The 27,056-nt window shown below is 39.3% G+C and overlaps 1 protein-coding gene across 1 annotated transcript; it reads right to left on the bottom strand.

Moving 5' to 3' along the window:
- Positions 1–7,878: 7,878 nt before the first annotated feature.
- Positions 7,879–26,399, bottom strand: LOC119741428. Its single transcript, XM_038217174.1, has 8 exons — positions 26,336–26,399; positions 24,911–25,432; positions 24,578–24,649; positions 15,886–15,978; positions 14,835–15,101; positions 12,545–12,775; positions 11,139–11,399; positions 7,879–8,982 (listed from the first exon to the last, which is right to left on the bottom strand). The coding sequence occupies exons 1-8, from the start codon at positions 26,397–26,399 to the stop codon at positions 8,066–8,068; spliced, it is 2,427 nt and encodes an 808-aa protein (XP_038073102.1). The 3' UTR covers positions 7,879–8,065.
- Positions 26,400–27,056: the final 657 nt, after the last annotated feature.

Here is a 27,056-nt window from a genome sequence, read left to right as displayed (position 1 = left end):
CCGCTGTTTTGTTCGAAGATTGAAGGGGAACTTGTCCTATGCAGGAGTGTACCGCTCAAATTCGTGTAACGTTGGAGATCATACCTCTTCATTTTATCACAGCAAAGTGAATGGGTTGGCCAACTTCAAACTGACTGACAAAGAGAACAATCAGGCTATTTGGCAAACTTTCAAATGAATTAACACAATTTATAATATTACATAGGCCTACACCAATAATTAGGTTTTTTGCCCTTCACCGACGTATAAACGCTGTATACTTAGTGTGTTACCTCCCGAGTGAAAGTTGGAAAATACAGGATGTTTGGAAGATGTTTTCTTACTATATTGATAATGCTACCAGTAATTGCCGATGTGTTAATGAGCTTTGCCGTTATCGTAATTTATACATAGAAAGGTGATTGTAGCTTAAACCATGCATATCTTTTAATGCTTGCGTTCATTCAGATCAAATTGACGTGTATAGGCCTGCTGAAAATGTTGAGGAACTTATAAATTTTTAAACGACATGCACAATACAAAGGGAAACTATCGACAATGTTTTTCTCCACAGCTTTGATTTTGTTTTTGTTTTGATTTTTTTTTTCTAGGAGGAAAATGCCCACATATATCTCCTACGTCCCATTTTTAATGGATTTGTATAATTAACAGTTTATTGTTTAGTATGTGTAGTTCATTTTAAACAATGCCCAGTGTGGAAACCGATTTTCAAACTCAAATATGCCAAGCTCTGCTGTCCCGTTCTCAATGACCGCACCTTTATTCGCTCTCACACCCAGCAAAATATATTATTCCATGTGGTTGAAACTAAAACTGAGATAACAGACTTGTGTCTATTGTCTTACTTCACTTAGCCACATTGTATTGGTACTGAGGAGCTGAAACCGTTTCCCGAAGAAATGAAACTTTGTAATCGAACAGAAGGCCGAGCAACCAAACTTCCCGGTCACTCGGCACTCTTGAGTTCAATCGACGTCATGAATGTTAAAAAAAGGTCATCAGTGAAACAGTGATGGGGCATCTGAAGAAGGGGAGGGGTTCGAATCCTCCAAGCCCTCCAATAAAAAAATGTATTTAATGTCACTAAATTTACAGTAAAGAGTGCCTAGAAAGCACCTAAAATGCGGCAATGCGGTCATACAGGGCATACTTTATATACAGTTATGCGTATTATAGACAGCGCCCCCAGGCGTCAGATTGTGTCTGCCCTTCACCTTCCGGATTTATTTGTAGGTGTCTCACCTCCCCCATGTTCCATTAAAAAGTCTGGAAACGCTACTGATGAAACCCCACGACACTCATTGTCGGTGTTCTTCAACAAATTCCAGGGGTTTCCCCACTCGAAACGAATTCCCACCTGTGAGGGTTTTAATTTAACGAAAAACTTAGAATATTTTTCAAATTTTGTTTTTGGCGACTGTAACCCTTTGAATAATAAGGCTTTCAGTTGGGGTTAATGTTAAATTTCGTACAAACATATCTGTCCCGTGAGCAGACTGGATCCTGTTCCCCATTACAATCGATCCTAAAAGGTGGCGGGAACCAGTCTAGCCAGCGAGTACTACAATATTGTCCGGTCGCAAATGTTCCATTACCAAACGCTGGCCGTTTTTTTCCTGGTCGATTTCTAATTCAAAAGTGAACAACTTCTGTATTCTGCTCGGGGGAAAAACCTTTTAATTATGACAAAATCTTCTCTTCTTTGGCATAGGGGTCCTAATGCAAAAATAGAGCGGACAGCACATCTTCGACTTTCCCGATATTTCCAAAGTTGAATCGAATCGTATCCGACTACCTGAAAACATCTTAGGTGGCGAAAATCGAGAGTATCAAGGATATCTACTTACACAATCCCAACACTAATGCAGCGATGTTGTCTACACATTAATGTTAGCAACAGAGGTACTGTAAGCTGTAAAAAGGTCTGCAAGTCCCCCACGGGAAATCCTAGACTGCAGACGACAGGCGCGATCCCTGACTGGGTGACACGGAGTTCAAACTTACAGGGTTCATTCTATAAAGGGAGAACACTACAGAGTTCATTCTATAAAGGGAGGACACCGGATCAAAGCCAGGTGAGACACAAGAACCCAGAGACTTTATTTTTAGAGTGAAGGTTTTTTTTAGTCTTATCCTGGGGAGGGGAAGGGGGAGAGAAATCTCCAAGGAGCACAACTGGGTGTAATGGGTGCTCAGAATGTCCTGTCAGAAAAAAAGCTAAGCTGAACAGATAATTAAAGACATCATTAAATAAAAACGCTTCAGCCCCTTTCACCCATTGCGTATTTTTGTCATGCTTTTACTCTAACATCACAAGATGTTGCAGACGATAGTCCTGAACATTTCATAACGGAAAAGAATGCAGTCGTGGTTTCATCGCGTCTCAAGTAAACAGCGTGTTCGCGCCCTCTGTTGTTAACTTTGAGATATTTCAACTTTTTTATAATGAGGTTTGCCAGTTGCAGTATCGATTCTTCATTCGGAATTGTGCTGAAGCTATTGGGAAATCGTGCTCAACAGTGTCGGTTTCTTGATGCCGAAACACTAGTCTACAAGCGAGTAAACTAAAATAGATCCCGGTATCACGCGCCAGCTATTCCTAACGTTGAGGGCGCTAAACCAATTCAATGACTAGACAGACAGGTGGGATGTGCGTTTTGCGACAAGCGCATGCTCACATCCTTTCATTCAATAAGGGTACCCCCCCCCCCCTGAAAAATTCCTGGCTACGCCACTGCCTACGTTAAACCTTATAGAAACACCTTTTTAGGTGAAGTGTGTTTCCTTTACTTCCATTCTTCTCCATTCCCTAGAGAGGGCGCAATTCAAACTAGGACTCGGCAGCTTGGACTTTTAAATATATCAAAATATTGCGTTTCTGCTTGTTCTGTTTTCTCGCACATATACAGCATTTACAGAGCTTAAACTCCATAGAGCATTTTTTGAGGTCGTTTGTTGGTTCAAACGAAAAAAAATATTACAAATGGTCTAGGCCCTGCTCTACCTTTAATATAACGACGTGAGCATGCTGCGTCACCCCAACCCCTAAACCAACCACCTAAGTTTTATATAATATAACCCTTAGGCCTACTTGTTTTACTTACAGATTTTGATGGTCACCTTTGGTGTGAGTCCCATCACTTTTGGAATAACTTTCGAGTTCCACATCGCAACAGACTTTCCCCTCATCCAGGTTTCATACAGCTAACGACTTTCACGCCGGCCGGGCCTCCGGCAGCCCCCTATAACTCAAGCCAGATTGAAAAAAAAATGACTCTGATGAAAACACAGGTCCCAACGTGAGAACGATCTTGCTTTATTCAATGTTAGTACCGACACTTTAACCAATTTTGTCCCAAGGAAGGAACATAGCCTGAGGGTCGGAGAACAGGGTGACCAGATTGGGTTTAAATTTGGCTCGGATTTTTTTTCGTCCATGTTCTTTCAGAGGCTGTAGGTATGGTGTTTCAATTTTTAGGAACTTGACTGTTTGAACTTGTTACACCTGCGTGCATGGCATTCATTTATGTGTCCCCGCTAATAGTAGATCGTCACATGGTGGGGGGGGGGGGGGGGGGGGGTGTTCGGATAAGGCCACAGGAAAAAAAGTCATGCACAAGAATCAGCAGTTAAGGACTTTTTGCAGGGGGGGGGGGAGTTTATCAGAAAATCAATGCTGAAATGTAGACAGGTTTTCTTCTCCGGACACTTGGTCTCCGTAAATTCAATACGTGGGGCCGGGGAAGGGGGGGGGGGACCCAGAATTTTGTACAACCCAGCTGGCCCTGTCCGAATGTTATAACCATTATAATTTTGGGAGGTGTCAGAGCAGGGGAGGGGGGGGGGGATGTTCACATTATTTTGTATGTGTTTCTTTAAAGAGGTTGTGGAATGCTCGAAGACATTTCCGTCATTTTTCGGGTATATGTAGCCTAAGGTGTGATGAAATAAAAATGACTATTGTTTCTGTCATGAAATGAGTACAAAGGGTACTTTTGAGAGCTGTTTTTCAGGTCCAGTTTCGACCCGAACGTTCAACTGTGTAAAAGTCGTCGTTGCGGGCAGCAAACAAAACACAGAAAATCGTGACGTAATAAACAGGACTCCCGATGCACAGTAGCATACACGAGTCCTGTTTATTACTATGATGTTTATTAAAAAAATTGAGTCAGAGCTGGGTGGGGGCTTGACCCCCCCCCCCCCCCCCCCCCCCCCCCCCCCCTCTGGATCCGTGCCTGACACGGGCCCACTGCGGCCTCCCAAAAACCACGTTGCTACAATTTAAAATTGTACATTAGCTAGGACAGAATGTTAAGTCTAGTTACCCTAAATTACAAATTTACGTCAGCTACAATGTGGGCTCCGTGCACAAGTAAGTACCCCCTCAACGGTAAGAAAGGGAGAGTCGGGGAGAAGACTGGGAGAGACATTCGCGACGCTATGGCTTTGTTCACATTGCCAGTGCTTCCACTATAAAAATTGAATTTCCGTAGATTGACATATATCTATAAATTTTTATTGAATTTCCTGATTTTTTCCATAATAATTGTCACTTGAAGTCACCTTGGTAATATAATAATGGCAATTTCTTACTTATTTGGGTTCTTATTTTTTTCAAAGAATGTTTCTTCGAAGCTTTGCTGTATCCTCGCCTCATCATTTGCACTCCGTCTCTTTCATATTTTTACACAAACTGCGGCTTCAGCTCTTTTGAAGGTGCTGGCCATTGCCATGGATACGGCCCTCAAGCCATAACCTCGACTCCTGTTCCGTATACAGAGCCCCCCCCCAAAAAAGGGGTCTAAATTTTGTTTGAACACAAATTTCTATTCAGATGGTTTTCTTGATTTTTTCTTGTATTTTTGAAATTTCTATGAAATGTCCTTCAAATGTTGGATTTCCTTTAAAAAATGTCGTTATTATTTTCATTCCTTTGAAGCAATTTCCTTCTGACGTAAACATTTTTTGTGGAAAAGTGGTGGAAGCGCCGGCACATTCAGAAAAAACCCATGCAGTCATTCGTTTTTTTGCGCTGTGAAATTTGTGCCCTGTCCACTGGTTTCTCGAAAGTGGTAAGAAAATATTAAAGCGCCCTCTCTTTTTCTCGCACGGAGCCCAAAGATCAAGACAAGTCTACTCGACCTCCTTGGTGGCGTATGTCGATTCTTTTCTCTGATGCATTGCCTAGTCAGCTGTCACGGTGCCGCAGCGGCAGTCCATAATCTACCACAAACGTCTCGGAACAAGACAATGTGAACTTCATTAAATTGCTAGTTTTCAGCGTGATACATTTATAGAAAACATTCTTCTGGTACTTTTTTGTTGCCAGCAGAGCGATAGGGAAGATCTAATTAAGGCCTTTTTTTACCACAGCTTTTTCAGCTGGGAATTGAGCCACCGGATAGTGACTCTTTAATGTGGTCTCAAGAATGAGGGTACCTTCTTGAAAGGAAGGGCTCAACTTTTAATACTTCATTCCTTTCTGACAGAAGAAAGTTGGTGATTTTGGACGGCAACTATTCAGGATCATCGTGCCTTTTGGCTGATGGGATAGAGAGCAATGACGAAAACATGGAAACGAACTCTTCAAAGATGCCACCTAGTTTATTGCTAAAAAAAATACACACGAATATATAAAAGCTTAAACTTCATCGAAATAAAACCAGAACAATTGAATACATTTGAAGATTACTTTGTATACAGCTTTTGCAAAAGCATTATCACAGAACGACCGTGTGTCAAATGATCGTAATATCAAAACTTATACAACAACAACGATTTTGCAGTTGTAAAACTGTGTTTGTATTATCTCAAAAAGAAATATATATATTCAGTTATGCCATATTTACAAACAATTAAGTCTTCGAATGAAATTACGGGTGGAAAAAGGTTATCTCCAATGGGTACAGCCGTTCAAAGTTCGCTTGAGATAGGCCTATGATGTATTTGTTATTGAATTGTGCAACAAACATGACATTTTACGGGATAGACTAAAAAATGTCAGCGACATCAACTATTATTATAGTTAATCATAAAAGCAGGGTCTTATGCCTACGATAACTTTGCTTAGTTAAAACTAGATAATTTTATTTGAAGAGCGATGTACTCTTGCAAGCAGATTATTGCTTGCTTGATTTACTTACCATACAGGATGAGTAAAAAAAACCCGAAACCCAAATGTCGGGACCATTGTCCTAGTAAAGTTTCTGCATGTAGCACTTTCAAAATCTAGGATATGAAAGCCCAACTCATAAGCTTTCTTTTAGTACAAAAATCATTCTAATCGCTAATGTACTTTTTAAGTTACGAAATTTTAAACACAACCACCAAATTTAAAGTTCTGTCCACGGATCACAAAAAAAAATGTGCGTTCTTTCAGCAAAACGAAAACAAGTCACACATCCCTATGTGATTTGTTTTCGTTTTTCTGAAAGAACACTTACCTTTTTGGATCACAAAAAAGGTAAGATCATGGACAGAACTTTAAAACGGTGGTTGTGTTTAAAATTCCGTAACTGCATGCGTAACTACAAGTGCTTCATGCATATCTTTACTAAAACAATGGTCCCGACATATCGGTTTCGGTTTTTTTACTCACCCTGTATATTGAGTACCTAACTATTTTGAGACATGTCAAGATTGTCTTTTTGTTCTTTTTGTTAGCAAAAATAGTAGAGAGTTCAACCGTAGACACGTGACTCTTCCATATTACATTATTTTGTTCAGCCAAAATATTTTACATTCCAAAATAAACCAATTATATTGCAGTTGATTTTTAGTAAGGAAGACAATAAATTTTGTTAATTAAAGCAGTTTTCATGCACTGCTCAGCAGATCTTTTTCTATATGCATATTTACATCCATCCTTGAATTGATTCATACATAAACGAATGATTACAAAGCAAATTTCTTTCACAATTGTACCTAAAAGTAAGCAAAATATAATATATAAAAACATATATATATATATATATTGATACAATGTATTCACAGTTATGCAGGTTGAGTAAAAAGAAAGTGACCTGGATCAATGATTATTCCCCTTTAAAAAGCAAGTGCGGTATATTTGACACACCAACGAAGCATGTTCTTAACGAGCATGTTCCTCCACTCATGTGGAAAAAAATTTACTGAAATGGATCATGCTATCAGAAGTTATGCAAGTTTCACGAAAGCAACTCACTTTACAGCTGTCCATCGACAATGCTTTACGCCATTCAGCTGAGTTTAAACCACAGGCATTCAAATACAGTTAGAGTTCACAAATTTCAGTCAAGACTGAAACATTTTTTGAGGGTCAGATTTTGTGTTTTGTATTTGACGAACAATTAAAGTCTTTTTCTGAAATGATGCTGGTGATTTTTGACTGTTTTCCTGTGCACGTTATTGTTCATTTATGAAGGCAGAAAATCGCCCATGTTTCATTAAAAGGTTCAGCAATGGTATCGGTAAATGATCAGTGGTGCACATCTGAATGTTGTGGTATTTCTATTAATTTAATAGAGATAACTTGTGATTTAAGTGAAATTACGAGTGAAATTAAGTGAAGTTTTCTCCCTCGGTCACTTTCTTTTTGACTCACTCAATTTGAAAATGTTAACTTATAACGAGATAGAGATACAAAGGAGAGCATTATTCTAATTTGTTCAGAAACAAGGACAACTGCAAATTGAAAGCGGTTTCCTTATTGCTTGATTAAGTCTTGAAAAGCGTAGAATACCAAACTTTCAATATTGAAACCACGTTTATTGACAATGTTGGTAGTCCTGTATGAGAAGAAATACAGCAGTTCTAATCGATAGGTTAAAGAAAGGGACAGAGACGTTGCTTTCTCATTTTGTTCATTTTCCCCCAAAAAATGAATTGTCCTGATAAGAACAGATATCTGATTTCTATTGCATTCATCGTTTGTTTTGATTTGATAAAAAAAGCCTCCGACATCTTTCGACATCGCAAAAAAATATAATGCTCATATAAAAATATTCAGTCTACAATCCCATCGAAGATTAAAATAAAATATCAATAATTTCATCAGCCGAACTCTTGTATTTTTTCTACTTTGAAGTTAGGGGTCCATGCAGACAACGCAATCAAGTTTGCACCACTGAGCAAACTCGCTCCCATCATTGGCCTTTTGCGGTAACTCTTCACCAATCTTACTTCGTGCCCGTTTTACGACTTCGACCGAGGAACGGCACTCTTTCGAGTCGTACTCGATTCGGTTTATCGGAGAGAAGGGGACTATTTCCTCAACAACAACCCCTGATCTATGGCATATCACCCCTATTTGCTCTTTTGCATCAAACACATCGAGTACTATTGCGTGTCGTTTCGGCAACTGCCATGTACCGGGTAAAATAATCTGGTCCCCGGGTCGGAGGGCGCTTACTTTTGTGACAACCTTATCGTCATACTTGATCGCGGAATTCACCATTTTCCCGATCAGTTTGCCTACAACCCATCCCATGCCAAGACCCACAGCGCCTCCAACGATGGCCCCAATATAACCCCCTACCCAGGTCCCTATGACGGGGGCAATAAATGAGCCTGCAACGCTTCCAATTGAGGCTCCAATCGCCTTTCCAGCGAAGCCCAGCCCTACCGCGCACCCCGCTTTGACCAACGCCTGGGATGATGCCATGCAAGCCTCCGTCAGGAAATCTTTGAGGGATATGTTCCCTTGTTTTCTCTGTTGCCAAAGCTCTGCTATATCCCATACGCATGACACACCATCGATGACAAGGATCAGTCCGGTATTTACACCTTGACAAACGTCCCCAATGGTGTCGAGTGTGTCAACTAGACTTGCACTGTCATCCGTAGACGCCGAGTCTTTAATCGAAGTCTTCAAGATGCCGCAGGCGCGGCCAACCATTTTTGCGCCCTTTTTGAGACCACTAAGTGCTTTGTTGATCACCATCTTGCATTTTTGAACATTTCCAGACTTTTTCGGGGATGGTGCCGGAACAGGGCTGATGGGCTCTGAAAAAAAAAGACAAACGTCATTTGTATGAATAGGGCCATTTAGCTACGTCCGCAATCCTACATTTTCTTAAAACTTGTTAATTTGCTTCTAATGGAATTTTTGCGTCGGACCAATGTACATTTTCGGGTTTGCGATGTTACTCAATTCTTCCAAAGTAAAAAAAAAATCACAAGCTTGCCTCGATGGGACCGAAACCAAATGCCTTCTGCTGATATAATTCACCCCGTCGAACATGTAACGTTTTAGTTTTGCCCATTAAAAAAAGAAATATTGAATGGTGATTAAATAGGCCCCTACATTTATTTCAATGCTGCCATATTGGATGATACATAATGTTACGTAATCAAACTGACAGTACATGTACATTGATGCATAGTGAACAATGACAACATCTAGGTCCGGGGTGAAGCAACAGCTTTTGTTCCCCAGTCGACGTTTGTTAACACTGAATATTGTATTGTCGTCCGAGGGCCTGTTATAGTGTTAGAGACATTCCCAAGTCCTCGGCCAACTCTGACTTTACAGTGTTCATAAAATACGTCAGCGAACTTGAGCGGAGTACAAAATCCAATATAAACTTCACATCTCCCGACGCAAATCCATCTTATCAAATTGCCCAAAGTTCCTGAGAAGTAAGTATTGTGAAGTACAGCACAATAAGTCGGTGAATTCGCTGAGGATAATTGAAACGAGCCCGGTTTCAAACTGGTCTGGTATAGTGACAAAATACTGTTGAGCTTATTGGAAGGGTATTGGGTAATAATTATTTGCAGAGAGTTTTGAGGAGCCCGATGTTATTACGTGGATTATTAGTACATTAAAAGGATATAAAGAAAACCCTTTAATGATTGTACAAATTTGCCACCCTATAATATTTTCACCATCCTGCAACAAACACACCTTTTCGGAAAATTGGCCACGGAAAGTTTTCTCGGGATGAATGCTAAACGCTGAAATTGGATTTGTAAGAACAAATGTTGGTGTACCGAAAAAGGATATCTTGAAACGACAACATCGCATGTTGATGTTATTTCCACAAGTAAAACACAAAAGAATTTTACATCATGTCCATGCGTTGCAAATCTAAAATGTGGGGCTTTTTACCTCTTGGATATTGACACCTTCTTATTGCGCAGTGCTCGGAAGGAATGAATCCCGGATAAAGGTCGAAAATAGATGTCTCTTCCACGTTCTCTTGATGGGGTGCAGTGCTGGTGCTGGGTCTATTCGATTGATACTTTGGTGCTGTAAATAATGAAAGTCATTTTGCCTTTCTTAAAGGAGCCTCGAGATTCGAGAACAGCAGAAAAACAACTATTTAAACAGCTGACGAGACGTCCAGATATTCGATTAAGTTTTACGTTATTACGTGGACATTACTGCATATGTTTTTATTTGTTTTAAAAGCTAAAAACCCATTTTCCAAGGGGCAATGCTTTTTGTATCGCCTGGATCTGGATAGGCATGAGTGAACCATTTGTGCATTCATTGTTACTGAATTAAAATAATAAAATATGCCCTCTAAGATGGCTGCTACGCGTAGGGCCTATAGTAATATAAAACTTTCTGAGGTGTACATTTTTTTCTGAAACAAACGTAGTCAGGCAGATTGGTGCACAGTATGATAGAATTATTCAGTATTTTGATGATATAAGCATGAAATATGAAACACAGTCAGAGTATGTCATGGGAAAGATATTTGGATATATGGCCTTCGCAGATTTGTCCTCTGAAAAAAATATCATAGAATAACATGGAATGGCCGCCATTTTGCAACTTTTGAAAATTTCTTTTTGCTATGATTCTTTTTTTAAAGTATGTCTTTATAATTTTGAAGAAAAAAACAAAACAAAAACAGACTGACAGACGCACACCAACCGACCGACCGACCGACCGCCCGCCCACCCGACGTGGAGTAGTAAAGGCTGTCTTAAAACCTGATCACATTCCTTAGGTAAATGCTAGACAAAAGGTGAACGGCTGGTTAAAATAAATTCCTATTTACCAATTTGGTTTTTAGTTTTTAACTAACCTGAAAATCTATTTCGATATATGGGAGTACAGGTGCCCTCCCCTTGCTTTCTGACACAGCAAAAGAATTTACGAATATTTTTTTTTCACGGATGAGAGACAACTTAATAATATACTATACCAAACGATTGAGTAATGCTCTCATGGCCTGCGAGGGTCAATGCGGTTGCCAGATACTGCACCGGGTTGTCCCCTTCGAAATTGTCCCGCCAAATCCTTAGCATTAGCCTCGCCTGGTCTGCGGGGGAAGAGAGGCCTGCCATGGCCTTAATATCCCTCAGGTCCTCACAATCAAAGCCAAGATAACAGGCAAGTTTTTGCCAGGATGCTCCCAGTGAAGTTCCGATTTTATTCAAGATTTCCGTGTCAAGATCCTCCGCACCTGTTGGAGGAAGCGAAAAGGATGGTTGGTTACAACGACGTTAGGGCGGGGTCCGCTCGTAAGTCTGACGCCTCATAGGTCCGACTCCTCATAAGTCCGACATTTCGGACTTATGAGGCGTCGGACCTATGAGGCGTCGGACTTATGATACGGTCCCGTTAGGGCTATAAGATATCACTAACTGACAGCCTTTGCAATCCTTGCAACAGTTGCTATTTTAAAAGACTTTTGATATCTTCTCTTTTTCGATTTTATGCGTATTGGATTTTGATATTCTTGAACAGAACAAAACCTCTTCAGCACCAGCAATTGCGTACAATTTGGAATTTCATTGTTGCGATACAATTTCAGTTTTCTTTGGTTGAATTGTTGTCGTTTTAGTACAAGACAGTAAGTCAGTGAGCAAACCTTTACAATAAAAAAAGATAAGCTCCACCCCCCATCTGATCAATGTTAATGATTTACATGTTTGGGGAAAAAATCATGTATAGCATCATCGTTCATACCTTTTGCTTTGAGCGTTCTTTGTCACTGGCTGCAAGTTTTGTAACATCATAATCATTCGCTGCCTCACAAATTGGGACATCACCGCCCAAGCCATCTCCCACACCCACTATTATGTGCCCAAGGGCGGATCCGGGGGGGGGGGGGGTGCAAAGTGGGCCATGGCCCCCCCCCCCCAAAAAGAAACCAATTTTTTTTTATATGTGACATCGCAATAAAGGCAGGCAATGAGTACACCACAATCTTTTCCTCAAAAAAACATTGTTTAAAGTGGTCAGAAATTGCCTCAGATCGCTCCACAGAGCATCTAGAATCCAAAAATTGTTCGGGGCCCTTAAGCGGGCCCCGAACCCCACGCCGTAATTTTGTTTACCCACTTTTTGGGGGGGAACCAAATTTTTTTGGGCCCCCAAAAAATGGTGTCCTGGATCCGCCCTTGTATGTGCCTACCTTATAGTCCAAAACTAGGCACTGTGAAGAAGTGTGTGCCATAAGTTTCACAGCTGTCGAAGAACTTACAATGAGCCATGCTGTAAAGGGGCGTAAGTATACCTTGAACTGTATGAATCAAACCCATTAATGAGATATTTATGTGTGTGCAATGGGCCTACTTAAATGAAACTCTCGCACTGGATACTCACCTAGTTCATGCAACAGGTCGTACCTTCCGATCTGTTTGAGTGCCCCTGTCAAGTCATCAACGATGTCGTTTCCGTAATAATGTTCCTTCCATGTCTTGAGCATGTTGAGACCATTTCCAGTCCTCCGGGAATCCTCCTCGTCGAAACCGAGGAAGATAGCTAGTCTAGTCCACGTTCTCCCGAGGGATTTAGCTAAGTTCCCAAGACACTCTTCGTCAAGTACCTCCAAACCTATCATGAAATCAAAAACGATTGACAGTCTTCGAAAATGTTTTCTCTCTTCCCCCCCCCCGCAAGAACAAATGATAAAAAAGGTCTTTGTTTGCAATTACCAAACTAAATAGACAACGTAGGGCCCATCCAAAATGTTGACCCTGCAGGAATAGTGCTTGAGCAGGGGGCTGTTCATGTCAAATATCTGATACAAGTCGTGACTAAGGCATGAAACTTGATGTTGGTTCTTCATGACAGGAAGAAAAGTTTTCAGATGTGGAGGCATTTGACCTCTGTTACCTTTGAGAGGCCAATGACCTTTACATTATCTATTTACATACTCTTGAAAACACCACTTTTACACAACCCAAGTCTATGTCATTTCTCTTCAGGCCATGACAATAATGATCAGATGTAAAAAAAAGATACTTGAACTCTGGTGACATTACAGAGGTCAATAACCTTTGTATTCCATATTTATCGTTACTTATTGTTATTTACAATATTTACTCTTTAAACTCAAAATATTTAAAGACCCAACTCTGAATGTTAGGTGTTTATGCTTTGAAAAGAATTTTCATATGTAGGACATTTCATATATTTCCACTGGTGACCTTCAAGAGGTCAGTAACTATTCAAAACCCCACTTTTCACGACCCATATCTAAATTGTGGTCTTCTTGCCATGATATAAATATTCAGATGTGTGAACTTTCATATTTGATTTCTGATGACCTTTGAGAGGTCAATGAACTTTGTTTGCCTTATTTGTCGCTATTTATCATGTTTCTTCGCCAAAGACGCCAATATTGTTCGCACCCTAGCCTCCATAGTGCACAAAAAAGGTATTGAACCAATTATTCTACAGTCATGTTTTTAATTCAAAACTTTTTTATTCTCAGACGCAGCATGCTGCGACTTGAATAAAAGGCTTTTGTACAAATGTCCAACAGTATTCACTCTTGTGTAATTACTACACTCTGTTGCATCTAGATGGGCTTGATTAAACACATGTTTTACTTTTTTTTATCTGACCACTGGTCACTGTTACAGTGTGATGGTTGTCCAATGTACATCTTATGTTTTGTTGCGCCTGTGTCTGTCCTTAAAAAAGTGAAATGGAGATCAGAGGTCATGACAAATATTGTCTGGGGTCTGAATTCATGACATGCTGTAGAATAATAGTAATTAAAATACACTTCTTTTGCATTTAGGCTTGTGTCATGAACAATATCAAATATTAAATATGATAAATAGTGGCAAATAGGGTAAATAAAGTTCATTGACCTCTCAAAGCCAATATATGAATGTTCACACATCTCACAATACATATCATGGCATGAAGACCAAAATTGTAGGTATGGGTCACGAAAAAGGGGGGTTTTGAATAGTACATTTTATAAATATATATATTAATGGGGCATACAAAGTTCATTGACCTCTTGCAGGTCACCAGAGGTCAGATATGAAATGCACTACATACGAAAATTCCTTTCATAACATGAATACATAACAGTTAGCGTTGGGTCTTGAAAAGTTAGGATTTAAAGAGTAAATCCTATAAATACCGATAAATAATGATAAATCCGGTAGACATTGGTCATTTCTTTGAAAGGTCACCAGAGGTCAAACATTTTTTTTTTTCCACATCGCTTAATTTTTTTTCATGACCTGGAGACCTATGACATAGGCTCCGGTCACAGGACTATTGTATAGAGAATTTAAAGGTCATTGACCTCGCCAACGTCACCAGAGGTCAAATATGAAATGCCTCCACATCTGAAAATTTTCTTCATGGTATGAAGAACCAACATGCCTCGTTTCATGCTTTAATCACATAGTGCACAAATATGTCATTTTAGGCCTATAACAGCCTCACTATACAGGGAGGTTTCAAACAGTTGGCCACAAAGGGTAGGAGAGGGATGCAATTTCCTTTGGTACTCCCCTATTACTACTCCGACTCTTAGTATCTGTAGGTAGGTTAAAATTTATGGTAAAGAAAATAAAACAAGCGATCGAGAGATTGCTTCCAAAATCAATTGACGGAAAAATGCAGCACTTGAGAGAGAACTTACCGATTTTTTTCAGAACATCACAACGCCTAATCATCTTCAATGCCACCTTGAGGTCGTTCAAGTGACTCGCATCCGGACGCTGCCTCCATGCTGCCAACATGTACTCGGCCTGTTCCTTCACCTGGCCCTTGTACGCCTCAATGATGGCCTCACACTCGTCCCAGTCGAAGCCCAGTTCGATGGCAAGTAAAGGCCACTCTTCGTCTAATGCATCTGCTATGCTGCCAAGAAACTTGTCATTAAGGACACGCCTACCTTCACGACGACCTGAAACAAAAGTTGCGGTGAAACTTGTATGCTGCGAGACATTTTGCACTTAAGAATTTATCGGTTTGTGATCCTAACACAACATTATATTACTCATCCACTTTAAGGGAAAAAGTGGTCTGTTTTGTTTTCATAGTCAGCGCAACAACAATTTGGGGATATTTGTGTGCAATTTGTGTTCGCGAGTTGGAATCAAAACAGGTCAGTCATCACATGGAGGCGAGGGGAAATGGTCTGCAAATTAACGGCGGCAACAAAAATACATATGTTACTCTTTGATATATTGCGCCCAACGTAAGCAAATTACAACTCTATAGCCAACATTACATGTGAATTTTTTTTAATGAATAATTTACAAATATGTCACAATAAGGGGTGGGGGAACGGGGCATCTAAATTCACGTGGGCACGTATTCTGTGCGCGCCGCAACTATTAAAAAGACGCTTCACATACCAAGAAGACAAAAATGGGCTCTGATTCAACACTAGTTTGAATCATTTAGTACATTAGATCTTGTTTTTTTCCCGCATTTTAGAATATTCTTCAATATGCACAGATGATTGTTGAAATAATCAGAGGACAAAGTTAACCACAATCTCACCATAATAGCCGGACATTTTGACGTTTCGCAAGCTTTCCCCTCGTAGATGTGTGCTCTCTTCTATTCTCTTATGAAACACACACCTGACAAAGTTTGCTGGCTACTTCTGAAATCTTGCGTCGGCTGCATGATGAAAGCTTTTTATATTGTCTCTGGTCTGCTCTGTGAACGGTCCGCTGTACCTCGGATAAAGAAATAATTATCAACAGTGTCGAGGCGGATGAAATAACCAAAGCTCATCACGTCAGTGAACCGTGAACTTATCATTCCCTGATCTGGTAAACACAAGCACAAACATGGTAACCATGCAAACAGTAGCAAACATGATGGGTTTGTTTGCGTTCCCCGATTACCTTGTTTGTTTAGGTTTGCTAATTAGCTTTTTGTTTGTAACCTGTAATTATACCTTAGACTTACAACATTGTTCTAGCAGTCTCTTTAGAGTTCAAGTGGAATTTTGTTGTCACTGTCAGAGCTATAATGTCAGCGTGATAGCACTCTCTTGAAGTTAATTTCACAAACATGTTCAAGTTAAATCCGTGAGAGCCTATCTTTCGGTATACTTTGACATGGAGTACATGATTGGAAGCCTCAAATAAAGTTCCGAGTATACTGCTTCAAGCTGGACAATCTGGACACAATAGCGTATTACTTTAAAGCAAATATTCATTATCCGATGCTGAAGACGCTGTATCTCTTTGTATAAAGTTGACGGTTTTGAAACTGAGTTGGTGTGCTTAGTTTGGGTGAGGACAATCATTCGCACCCAATGTAAAAACACAATTAATAAAAATATACCGGTGCGCTCGTTTTATTCTTTTTTTTCCCGACAAATTACGAAAGAGCCACTAAACAATTAATGTGATTAATCATTTTTGCCTGATATTTCAGTTGAATTTTGTCTTTTGTTATAATAATAGCAAAATGACCACAATCACCTGTCCTCTGTAACTGAGCCAACTCTCTGCAACTACATTTTTAGCTCCACGGTTGCTGTCGTTGACGTTGATTCCAATATGCCTAGGACAGGTATACCAACCGGGCAAAGTGGGGAAAACCAGTTCAGGGGATGGATCGCTGTCAGTTGTTCTTCTGATCACAACAATTGGATATTTATTTCAGCACATTGTGATACAACTATATAGCGAGCGCAGTGGGGCGACCCCTCACAATCATAGGATATTAATAAAATCACAGTATTTCGCAATCACATGCATGTGAAGTGGGCACCATGAGTAGGGAATTCCCCAACTGATACACACTATACAAGACTTTAATTATTAACTTCATTTATTTGCTGAGACCTGGTCAAAGATCGAAGTCAACATTACTGCACTGAACTTGCATAGTAATCAGTTTTGCAGAGTAATTTTTTTGCAGAGTAATCACTTTTGCAAATAGTACACTTTTGCAGATACACTGTATGTAAAACTTTATATTTAACGTTTCAACACATAATTAACTCCCTCTGACAATTTATATGATAGAGCTCCTTGTCCTGCGGTAGTTTTGTCACAGTCACTCTCCGATATTTCTCCCAAAAGTCATTGGTAAACCCCGCATCCCAACATTGAACAGAAAATGAAAGATGATGAAATGAGCTTTAATTTGATGTGTGCCTCAACACCTTGGAAAAAATTTAGTATTTTTTCCTGAATTTCGGAGGTAGGCGTATTATCACTCCCTTTAATAGTCAACAACATTCAAAATTCAAAATAACAAAATTATTAAGATATAGACCTACCTTGATTGACTAATAATAGTCCTAAGCATCCAATGAAATCACGGCATCTGGCGTGTTGTCATTGTCAAGAAAATTCAATTTTCTAAAATCAATTTCCAAAAATATGTTAAGGCGACTCTCGATGGAACAGAAAAATGATTTTTTTCCCTTCAAATACTGGCCCCAATTTACCAAATTGTAGTCCACATTTTGTTTGCAATCGGTAATACACATCCGTGAACGGGTGCAAGGCTGCTAGTCTGGTTCCCTGACCTGACAATTCCCCGACATCTGACTTGTTCCGTTTCGCTATAGAAGTAGGATCATAGAACCAAACTAGCATTTTCCTCGTTGATTTTCCAGCATCTATGAACATATAAATTTAAGTGGGTCACGGTAACAATATTTGCCACAATATACTAGGCCTTAAATCCATCCATTTCTGAAAGTTACAGCAAAAGCAAAAGTTCCAATGTTATCGTTAAAGAATAACAAGATTAAAATAAGTGTTTCTTGGGTGGTTACGGTTTTAGAAATTATTTTACCAAAAAATGAAGAAGGTGCAAGGGCAAACCGGTTTTCACTATGTCGTCAATTTGTAGGCCTTTAGTATTTCCTGTGCTGAAACTTCAGCAGGGTAGTTGTTATTGAACTTTCTTCAGTAAAAAGCGACTGATCCTTTGTACCGTGCAGCACGTCCCAAAATATCCGCAACATTTTTTGGGGGCTCTAGCGTCGGCGCAGAAACACGTACCCGCCATTATGTTTGCACCATTTTAAAACTTCGAATCATAACTTTATCCATGACGAATATTGGTTTGATATTTAAAAGAGTTTTAAAATTATTCGCTTTAAATTATAGGCATGTCGAAAACAAACTCAACCGATTTCAAGGAAAATCGATGATGCGGTACATCAGATGCAAACTCGAGTCAACAAGCTTTTGAAAGGGCCAAAAAAAAATAATAACAGTTGATATATATTAAAAACACATTGAACTTGAAAAAAAAAGAACAATGTTCTGAATTTATTTAACGTGTAGTCTACGTGGATCGAAAAGAAAAGGAAACACAGAAAGTAAAAGGCAACGAGATCGTCACATCATGTACATGATTAACCCTACAAGGGCCGGGTTATTTTGACCATCTCTCAGCCGGGAGGGGGGGGGCGGATTCAGCCCCCCTAAGATATCGGCCATCGAGTGACGAACATTTTTGAAACTCGGTACATGCATAGAACCACTTATCATGAACATATCCAAGAAATGACTATAGGTCAAAGGGTTTTGGAATAATGGCTAATTAATTTTTCATATGCACATAATGGTAATTCTGCTCTGTGTACACTACGTATAATGGGGAAATTCAGTTTTCACGGCGCGTAGCGCCGTAATTTTTTAAAATGTTTTTGGTATCAAAAGATGCACAAGGCTTGAGGCTAAAAAGTCAGAACAGCTCGGGTCGCGATTTTTTTTTTCAAAGCTATTGAAGTTGAGGGGGAGGGGGAGGATTCCGCCCCGGCCCTTTTAGGGCTAAAGGAGCACAACTGGGTGTAAGGGGGTGCCATGAATGTCCTGTCAGATAAAACTTACAGCTTTACATTATAGTAAAGACGTCTTTAACATAACAAAAACACTTCATTCCCTTTCACCCGTTGCGCTTGTTTTCATGCTAAACTTAACACCACAAAATGTTGAAGACTAGTTCTGAACTGACATTCCATAACGGAAAAGAATGCGCTTGTGGTTTTCATCGCGTGTCAAGACAATAGCGTGTTCACGCCCTCTGTTGTTAATGAAAAAACTAATAATAGTGGGTATTTCTAAAGCGCACGTTTCCACCACGACATGGTGCTCAAAGCGCTAAATCATTATTACCTCTGCTCATTGGGCCCATGAAACTTTCCAAATACCATCTCAGCTCCACTGAGTTAACTTTGTGAGATATTTCATTTTTCTTTAAGTTAAGGTTTGCCAGTTGCAGTATCAATTCTACGTTCGGGATTGTGCTGAAGCTATTGGCTAATCGTGCTGAATAGTGTTAGTTTTTTGATGGCAGAACGCTAGTCTACATTAAACAAATAGATTTGGGTATCACGCTCCAGATATTCCTAACGCTGCGGGCGCTATTAATTCAATGATCAGACCATAGACATGTCTATGGATAAGACAGAAAAGTCGGACGACATATGCATGCTCATATCCTTTGATAGACCTTTATCATGCTGCAACCATTCCAGTCATGTTCCCTGTACCCAGTAACAGTACTGAATGATAATGTTTATTGTGCGAAAAGGATCCAGACTATTTTTCCTTCCAGCTCGCTTTGGTTACGTTGATTTGAATGGAAAAACCAGGATGGCCGGCATGATAATGGTCTAAACAATAAGGGCACCAACCAGCATTAACACCTTAAGAGCGCAAAAGGATAAACATCTTTAACATGGAAACCATGTTGTTTTCAGGTGTACTGTCGGGTTTTTATCATTTTTTTCTTCACTTTTTGCAGTTCGTTAACAAACTCCTAGCATGCAACAACAAATCATAATAGGGGATGGGGGCCAATGACAACGGGGCTGGGAAAGTAGGAAACTCGCCTACTGAAATTTAACTTTGTGGAAAACAAATTTTAAACATACCGTTCACATTGTACATTCCTCACGAATAACACTGTTTATAAAACACTAAACTTCTGTTTTGAAATTCATATTTTTGTTTTTTTTATACAGTTGAAAAATCACAAAGAAAACCAGAGATTTTAAAATGTATTAAAAGCAATTGCTGTGAAAAAGCTCCTTATCACTTTGATGACAAATTATGTCCCAAATTGAATCGTAAAAGGATGTGTTCAGTAATTTTAGTTTAAAGTTTAAAGTTTGTACGATGTAACACAATGTTAAATGTGCCTGCTGCTTTTTTAATCCTCAAGATATTCAAGTATTTCAGATATTGCCATGTGTCATCATTTTCCCCAAAGAATTCTTCTATGCCATCCCTTGTGTCGAACAGGATATAGAATCAACGACGACGATAGCAAACATGGAGCTCGAAAAAGTGGGAGGTGGTGGGGGGGGGGAGATAGTCGCGGGGTTGGAACGTTATCACGGTCTAACAAATAGTAGCTCAATATTGGGTGAAATTACTACCTATTCGAGAGTAAAATGGGAGCATGGTCGTCAAATTGTGTAGTTTTTTACACAACAGCTAGAGTGTAGAAAAGTACTCATTTCAGTGTAACTGTTTACCCATAATTGTGTTACGCAGTTGTGTAAGAAACCTGTGACATGTGACAACCATGTTCCCTTTTTACTCAATGATTGGGTAAACTTTACCCAACCCTCATTTTACCCAAGAGTTGTGTCAGTTTCTTACTCAGATTGGGTTCTAATTTTTACCCTGCACTGTTGGGTTTTAATTTACCCATCACTTGGGTTGGTTTTTAAATCAGTTATTGTGCACTTTTGTACATTGACCCTTGCGGTTTTATTCAACTTTGAACTCTGCAATGCATTGTTCTGTTTCTTGCTGCGTACAAATCCCAGTGTTTTGCAATCATGCATGTGTTGCTGATGGCACCACAGTAGGGAATTCCCTCAAATGACACACACTGCCGGATTAATTATTTACTTAATTTATTTGTTGAGACATGGTTAAAAAGCGATGTCAACATTACTGTACCGAACAGAGTACTTTTCTTTGTTTTTTTGAAGATACATAACCGCCATGTTCAGACTATTATTATTGATGGGGCAGGGGTGAAAAAGGACACTCTCCAAACCGTCCTGAGAAAGGGAAGACATGTTTTTTTCATTAATCACCCGGCCTCCGTAAAATAAAAAAAATTGTTTGTGTGCGGGGGTGTGTGAGTTTGTCTTACATACGCAGTGTGGACTTCCGAACAAAAGACGTCCACATAATGTAGGTAGCACCGACGTTGTGTGGACTTACCCCACGTCCACACAGTGTTTCCCCATTTCTGGAAAACAGGTTTAGAGGCATTTTTGGGTTAGGTTTATCTGTAGCAGAATGAAGAGAAACACTAAAGGGAATCATAGAAAAAAAATTGGGTTGAAAGAGTTTTCACAGTTTGAGAAAAATGAGTTTTTTCACTGGTTTTTCTTAACTACACGAAAGCAATGGAAAGTCCACACTAGTCATGTGAAACAAGTAGGGGGGGGGTGTGTGTGTGGGGGGGGGGGAGCTGCACACCATTTTCCTATGGGGACACTGTTTAAACTGGATACAACTATAGAACAATGTGGCCTTTTTTCATGGCGGCACTATTGCCGACCTTAGCCCGACATTCAGAAGGGCACTGAAAAAGGAGCTCGTTAAAAAAGGTTACAAAATACTTTTTTTATGGTGATTTTGGACAGCACCTTTTAAGGATTACATGCCTTTTGGCCTACGGTTGTGGAACAGAGAGTACGACGGGAAACACACGGAAATAACACTTCAGGTTTCAGGTTTCAGGTTTCAGGTTTCAGGTTTCAGGTTTATTTTTCAATCTAAAAGGTAATTAAGTTAATATTATACATCAGGTAAACATTTTAACGGAACTTGAAATAATAGTATGGGGAGGCCAGACAAAGAATACATGTAGTTATACAATTCATGAATAATCATAGGATATATCAATAATATGTGATTACATTAAATTCACGAGCTCATGCAAAACTTTACCAAAAAAAAAAAATAAGTTACTTGAAGTAAATTTACCATCCTTGGCTTTACATGTGTTGTTAATAATTTTACTTGGCAACAAAGTAATAATTTTGCTCTTAATCACCATTGATATTAACCGTAGTGAGAAGTAGTTTTTTATAATTTTATTAACTTTTATTTTATTAACTTTTATTAACTTTATTAAGATGAAGCTTATTTGACGACCTCGTGTCGTAATGATGAATATCTGTGTTCATTACAAAAAACGATTTAATATTCAAAGGCAGTATGTTTTTGTCAAAATTATACATTAGAGCACACAATTTATATTTATAAAGATCATATATATAAGGTGTTGAACTTAACAAATAGCGGGGCAGAGTGATCCTTAAAACTAGAACCATTAATCAGTCTTAAAGATTTCTTCTGTAAACGAGCAATTTATCAAGGTATGTTTTATGAGTATTTCCCCAGGCAAGTATACCATATTGAAGATGAGGCAATGATAACGTATTATAAATTGAAAATAGAATACGGGATGGGACAAAATATATCAGTTTTCTAAGAATACCAAGGTTGCGAGATATAAGTGTAAGTACTTTCTGACAATGATTTTTCCACGTTAACTTATCATCAATAATGACCCCCAAAAACTTACAGGAATCAACCTTTTCAATATGATGATTGTTAAAACGAATCTGAATACTTTCATCTACAATTCGATTTGTAACAACCATCGTATGTGTTTTCTTAAAATTCAAAGATAATTTATTACATACAAACCACTCAAATACATTAGTTAGCTCATTGTTCATTTTATCAACAGCATCATTCAAATGTTTACTACTGTAAAATATATTTATATCATCTGCAAATAAGATGAACGTCAGAAGTCGAAGATTCGAAAATTCGAAGATTCTACAATAGTTTATTGAGAAAGTTTGTTTGTTTCAATTTATCGTAAACAAAGAAACCACAATGTTCTTTTTAGCTGAACGAACGAACTTATTAATACAATAAAAATCAACAATTTTATACCTGTAAAACTTTGCTTGTACAAATGATATTATTTTAAAAAGAAACAGAATTTTTCAATTACTGCCATATTTAAGAACATTTAAGTCTTGTTATGATAGAATGAATGGGAAAAGGTTATCTCTAACGGATACAGTTGTCCAAAGTTAGCTAGCTATCTGGCGTTTAGTGCATGCAACAACACTAACATGGCATTTTCCAGGACAGACTAAAAAAACGCCAGCGACATTAACTATAGATAATCAGCGGTCTTAATATGTCAGCATTTAATATTACAGCAGTCTAAATATGTTTAGATAATATTTTGCCTAGTTAAAACTATTTGATATTTGTTTCAAGAGCGATATTCTCTCGTAAGCAGGTTATTGCATATTTGATTCACTCACTGCATTATTGAGTACCTTACTACAATCCTGGCTCACTATGTAAGTAACAATCACTTGTATTACAATGCATTCACAGTTAAACAGGATGAGTCAAAAGAAAGTCACCTGGATTAATAACTATTTTCCCCTTCAAAATCAAGTATATTTTAAACACCAATAAATGTGTCAATACAATATGTTCCCCGCACACCTATGTTCCCCAATACCTACGATTTCCCACAACCCCAACCCTAACATATAAGCGTAGCCAGCGGGGGTAAGGTGGAGGAGGGGGGGGGGAGGCGGCAAAGAGTCTAGTCAATTGAATCATCGAATGCATTACAATCAAGTTTCCCACGATGCATGCAAATATCAAATGTTTCCCTTCATTTAAAAAAATCTTTACAACTTTACGAATTGTCAAAACAATTAGGGTTTCTTTTTGATTTTTGGGGCTTTCAATTTCAATTTTTGGGCACCCAAAATTTTGCTCCGAATTTCCGTTTTTTTTTTGGGGGGGGGCATTCGATTTCGTTTTTCGTTTATTCAATATTTACTGTGTAGAATTTTTAAATTAATTCTTTGAATCTTTTGATGGTTGACGTATTCAAATTAGCGAACTTTTAACGTATTACTAATGGAGTGAAACTAATTGTGGAAAGGGTTAGGGATATAGGAAAAGCTAGATCGCGATTTCAGTCTAAAAGATAAAGGAGCAAAAGGCAATTAAGAATGTTTAACCAAAAAAACTTGGCTCAATTTGACATGAAATTGGTCCAGAAAAACCTATATTCTTTTTATTCTGTTTGCTTTTTTGAAAATTAATTCTTGGTAGTTATATTTTGTGGGAAACTTAGGGTGCTCGTACCCCGTTTTTGGGTCACTTTTCCGGGGACAGCTCTCATATGCAAAATAGACGCGCATGCGCATCGATCAAGACTACACCGGTTCGGAAAATGTTCGTCAAACGTACATTTACTGACGACGGCATGGCATTTAGTCAATTACCGGTACTTCGTGCACGCATGTAAGTTTGCACATCATAGTAAACTCGCGCCCATCACGGGAGTTTTGTGGGAACTGTTTACCAATGTATCTACTTGCCATTGCGACCGTTTCACGCGGGGGACGGCACTCATTCGAGTTGAACTCCACTCGTTCTATAGGGGAACCGAAAGGGACGGTTTCCTCAACAACATACCCCGACTTATTGCTTATCAATCTCATTTCCTTTGATGTTTCCAACACTTCGGCTATTATTGCGTGACTCGGCAGCTGCGATGTACCAGGTATAATAACCTGGTCTCCTGGTTTGAGGACGTTTATTTTGATCACAACCCTTTTATGATACATGAATGCTGACTTATCCAAGTTTTGTACCTGCTTAGCTAGAAACCAACTCCCGCAACGACCTACAATACCCCCGACGAAGCCATCGACGAAGCCCCCAAGCATACCCGCGATGATATTCCCTACCCCCGTCTGTTTGGTGAGATATGTGCCTGCAATCTGCCCCGCCACCTTCCCAGCAAACTGCTCCGCAGTCTGCAACCCATTTTTGGTTAATTCTTTGGTTGCCTCCTCGTAAACCATTTCGAGGAACTCTTTTGGGGTTAATTCTCGATTTTGTCGCTGCTCCCAAAGCTCTTGAATGTCCCATATGCATACTTCATCATCGATGACGAAGATCAGTCCGGACTCTAAACCTGTACAAGCTTCCTTAATGATTTTAAGTATGCTGGAGAAGCGACTTGCCTTAACATCCGTAGACCCAGAGCCTTCACTCGAGCGACTTGCCTTATCATCCGTAGACTCAGAGCCTTTACTCGAAGTCGTAAACGTCCTGTAGATACTGACAATCTTCACTCCGCACTTTGTAAGAAAACGAAGTACTCTGTCGATTGCCTTCTTGCCTTTTTGAAAAATGTTGGTGTCGGTTGGCTCTGCAGAGAGTTAAAAGAAGACAGCAATGTTACATTTCTTAGAAATTGTTACATTTAATGTAAGTTTGCGTTGGGCTTATGAACATTTTTGATAACTGGTACTCATTTCATTAGTTCTCACCGACTGTAATTTTGAGTCAGATTAAAAAAAACCAAGCAAAAAACCAAATAACCAACCAACGGCTAGTCTGGTAAGCTGCTCTAGTGGCTGATTTCTGGACCATTGACAATGGGCACACACGCGCGTTCACAGGCTTAAGATTTTAATTTTACTGCCCCCCCCAAAAAAAAATATATTTACAATTAGGCCTACCCCCCGCCCCCCCCCCCAATTGTAAAGTCCGGCGCCGCCACATCGCCACTGAGTTTATTTTGTGTGTGTGTAATTGCATGGCAGTATGCCAATGAGTATTATAACCCTTTCTCACAAATATTTTCCATAAGCAAATTTTTAGTTTGCAATTTGAATAGAAAACCAGTGTTGTAGACTTGGTCATTATTCGTCCGCACGCGGTATCGGCGGCATATCCTCGCTACACAAGTGCATTAAAAATACAGCGCGAACAGCGACCTCATGCTGTCACTATTTTATGCAAATCCTTTGAATTCAGACAAACGCCTTGGTCCAATCGTCCATGTGAGGTTTTCGGGGTGGTTACTGTAACATACCCGCATTGAAAATGTACACCTGTAAATGTTCCGCCAACAGATGGCGCCCTTCATAACTAACCTAGCATTCCACGCTTCTCGAAAGGAGACTACGTATTTCATATCTGGTTTTATTATAGTCTATGGTCTAAATAAAACACTGAGTCGAGTCCGAAACAGTCATATGGAATCGTTTGTTTCATTCCTTCTTTTGGATAGCCGACAGAGGAGGCTATTCATTTACACAGCGCTCACCATGGATACGCAGGTTTAGCCAATCAAGAGTGACATTCAGTTCGCGCATCATGCGCACGTTCATGGCAACGTAAGAACAAGACTTCGCTCGTACCCCCGCCCTGCGAACAGGACGCTGGGATAATCTGATGAGCTTCACATAATCTTGAGAAGGAAGTGGCCTATGACCTATGTATAAAGCATCTGGCTGCAGCTGTTCAAGACCGCAGTTAGACAATGTGCGCAAATGCTATCCGAAAACTTTCCATAGAATTGCGCACATCCCATACCGGATGTGATTTCTGTTTTATTGCGGAGCATGTGGACACAATTTTGAGCGTCGCATAATACAATCCGACCGTTCGTGATTCGGAGCGAGTGACGAGAATTGTAAATTTACAACACAGATAAGTTTTACAGAATTTCCTACATTATTACGATTTTCAACGAGAAAAATATCTCTAAACTTGTAGTGTACAAGGACGTGGAGAATGTTAACGATTACAACACTTTAAGTACTTTTCATCCAACATGGCTCACCCGCCAAAGCCTGCTAGAGGGCGATATATAGACACAACATCTCCCCTGTCTTAAATGGATTCATACTTCTGAAACCAAAGTATTTAAGTGATTCTCATAAATAAATTGTTATATCACAACGATTTTAAATTTTTATTTTAAACTACAATATGATCAAATAACTTGTAGGAGGGGAGTATGAAATTATACAATTATAAGTAAG

The sequence above is a fragment of the Patiria miniata genome, unplaced genomic scaffold (assembly GCF_015706575.1).
Source record: "Patiria miniata isolate m_02_andy unplaced genomic scaffold, ASM1570657v1 HiC_scaffold_5, whole genome shotgun sequence".
NCBI lineage: Eukaryota > Metazoa > Echinodermata > Asteroidea > Valvatida > Asterinidae > Patiria > Patiria miniata.
The sequence above is the reverse complement of the archived record's forward strand: the minus strand, read 5'-3'. Positions and strand labels throughout refer to the sequence as shown.

Excerpts from the sequence above, each read along its gene's own strand:
- LOC119741428 (XM_038217174.1), bottom strand. The coding sequence starts at position 26,399 with ATGAACGTGCGCATGATGCGCGAACTGAATGTCACTCTTGATTGGCTA. Across the intron at positions 11,400-12,544 it reads CGACCTGTTGCATGAACTAG|GTGCGGAGGATCTTGACACG; the intron begins GTGAGTATCCAG and ends TTCCTCCAACAG. Across the intron at positions 8,983-11,138 it reads GAGCATTACTCAATCGTTTG|AGCCCATCAGCCCTGTTCCG; the intron begins GTATAGTATATT and ends TTTTTTTTTCAG.